Genomic DNA, 2,782 nt, shown 5'->3' with positions numbered 1-2,782 from the left:
TTACAGGCTTAAGCCACCGCGCCCGGCCCTAATTGTGTTTTTAGTAGAGATGGGGTTTCATTATGTTGGTCAGGCTGGTCTTGAACTGCTGGCCTCAAGTGATCCACCCACCTCTGTCTCCCAAAGTGTGGGGATTACAGATATGAGCTACCACGCCTGACCTTTTTTTTTTATTTTTAAAGGCTAGTCAAGTGAGGCATTGGGAGTGGAGAAGAAACAAAAAAATCCATAAGTGGTTGTGATCAATTAGTTATAAACACTACTGTACTTGGACCAGCCTAAAAAACAGACAAGTATCCAAATTTTCTTTAAATATGAATGGAGGAGATATCTGAAAATTCTAAGATCTGAAAACTCACTAATTTAATTTTTCTTTCATGGAAACACAACAGTATTTCAGGTAGACTAAATATTTAAACCAAACAAGTCTTATTACTTTCAATCTTTATAATTTTTAACAGAGAGTGAAGCTCACCTAAATATTTTGGGGGAATATTTCCTTCCAGGAACTTGATCAAAATGCCACTGAGAAAGTCCAGGCAATGTTCACAGCCATTGATGAACTCTTGTATGAGCAGAAGTTGCATGTGCATACCAAGGGTCTACAGGAAGAGTGCCAACAGTGGACAGCCAGCTTTCCTCACCTCAGGTACTGATGCCCTCCAGTTGACTTGTATTCATGGCTAATACTAAAATTTAAAAAGTGGATTTTAAAAAGCAAGCATGTATTCTGGAATCTTTATGAGCATGACTTTAATGAATGTAAATAAGGCCATGGGGTATAAAGCCTCAGCTAAGAGAAAACTTAAGTTGGTAGAAGTTTTTTAGAGTTTCCATAACTAACAAAATGTCATCCTGGCCGGGCACAGTAGCTCACGCCTGTAATCCCAGCACTTTAGGAGGCTGAGGCAGGTGGATCACCTGAGGTCAGGAGTTCGAGACCAGCCTGACCAATATGGAGAAGCTCCATCTCTACTAAAAATACAAAATTAGCTGGGCGTGGTGGCACGTGCTTGTAATCGCAGCTACTCAGGAGGCTGAGGCAGGAGAATCGCTTGAACCCAGAAGGCAGAAGTTGCAGTGGGCTGAGATCATGCCATTGCACTCCAGCCTGGGCAACCAAAGGGAAACTCGACCTCAAAAAAAAAAAAAAGTGTCATCCTAATCAAGTAAAACTATTTCTACAGCAGCAGCTGAGGTCTGAGTATCTGGGTACCAAAAAGCACTTCTTTTGAACAAGATATTTGAAAATGTACGCTGTTGTATACAATTAAATTATCATGTTCATCTAGTTGAAGCAAAGAAAAAGAAAAAAAAAATTCTCATGTACACTTGAAACCAGATATAGTCTGTTCAAGAGCTTCCTTCAGAAACTGAAGTACCACTTATTGCACATACCCAAAATTTATAAAGCCTCATCTTCTTAAGAATGTAAATCATAGCTTTTACTAATTTGGTAGGACCTTCATCCCATTTTGGTTCATTGAATGAGGACTAGTATAGAGCCCGAAGGGCAGATTACAGATGTTTGCTTAGATTTCTTGGATTTTTTTTTTAACTCCTAGGCTATAGCTTTATCTTTTCTATCTCCATTCTATGGAAGAGAGATATACCTGTATTAAGGCTCTGGACTCACATTTTCTCATTCTTAATCAGTATCAGACTATATACTGGACTTTTATATAGAACCATCAAATGTGTTAAAAATATATCTAGATTTTGTATGTATGCCAGTGAAGGTGCTTAATTGTGTCTATGTTTCTTCATTTTGAAGGATTCTAGGTAGGCAGATCATCACTCCAAGTGAAGGTTATAGACTGTATCCTAGATCCCCTTCTGCTATTTCAGCTTCATATGAAACAACCTTGTCTCAAGAAAGAGACTCTACTATGTGAGTATCCATTATGTATTTCAATGTGCCCTAATATGCAAGTATTATATCCTAACAGCTGTACTAAGGGATGAAAATACTTACTCCTACTTATTGGTATTTAGTAAAGCATAGCAAATTCTGTAAGACTGTCCATAGTCTTTGTGTATATTAAAGTTTTGCTATGTAATTTTTTTGTTCAAAAAGTTAGACCTTTCCTGGTGTGTATGAGTCTGTTTTCTGTTGCTTATGATAGAATACCTGAAACTGGGCAATTTATAAGGAAAAGAAAGTTATTTCTTACAGTTCTGGAGGCTAAAAAGTCCAAGGTCAAGGGACAGCATCTGGGAGGACCTTCTTGCTGGTGGGGACTCTCTGCAGGGTCCCAAGGCAGTGCAGGGATTCACATGACAAGGGGGCTGTGCATGCTAATGTAGCAACTCAGGTTTCTCTTTCTCTTATTATAAAACTACCAGTTTCCCTTCCTTGATAACCGATTAATCCATAAATGGATTAATCCATTCACAAGGGCAGAATCCCCACGATCCAATTACCCCTTAAAGGCTCCACCTCTCAACACTGCCAGATTAGGGACTGAACTGCAACATTAATTTTGGAGGGGACAAATATTCAAACCATATAATAGTGCTTAACGATATTCTTGTTATTCAGGTCTATGTATCTATATATATTTACATATATATATATATATATGGACACTTCCCTCTTGGCATAATTGTGTAAATAGAATGTTTTTTAAAATGTAGAAGTCTAAGAAAAAGACTTTAAAACTCTTTTTTAAAAAAAGTTGAGGCCGGGCGCGGTGGCTCAAGCCTGTAATCCCAGCACTTTGGGAGGCCGAGGCGGGTGGATCACGAGGTCAAGAGATCGAGACCATCCTGGTCAACATGG

The 2,782-nt window shown here is 38.7% G+C and overlaps 1 protein-coding gene across 6 annotated transcripts in view; it reads left to right on the top strand.

The window, feature by feature from the left end:
• FAM149B1 (family with sequence similarity 149 member B1) overlaps window positions 1-2,782 on the top strand; it is a 58,442-nt gene that overhangs the window by 16,410 nt on the left and 39,250 nt on the right. For 5 of the 6 annotated variants that reach the window (XM_017528009.1, XM_017528006.1, XM_017528005.2 and 2 more), the window contains 2 exons: window positions 507-649; window positions 1,775-1,891. In XM_017528009.1, the coding sequence (XP_017383498.1) occupies window positions 507-649; window positions 1,775-1,891 (260 nt within the window). The remainder of the gene's footprint in view (window positions 1-506; window positions 650-1,774; window positions 1,892-2,782) is intronic. The other variant, XM_017528011.2, reaches the window with a different exon arrangement.

The sequence above is a fragment of the Cebus imitator genome, unplaced genomic scaffold (genome assembly GCF_001604975.1).
Source record: "Cebus imitator isolate Cc_AM_T3 unplaced genomic scaffold, Cebus_imitator-1.0 Scaffold52, whole genome shotgun sequence".
In the NCBI taxonomy this organism is placed as follows: Eukaryota; Metazoa; Chordata; class Mammalia; order Primates; family Cebidae; genus Cebus; species Cebus imitator.
This window is presented reverse-complemented; position numbering and strand designations above follow the sequence as displayed.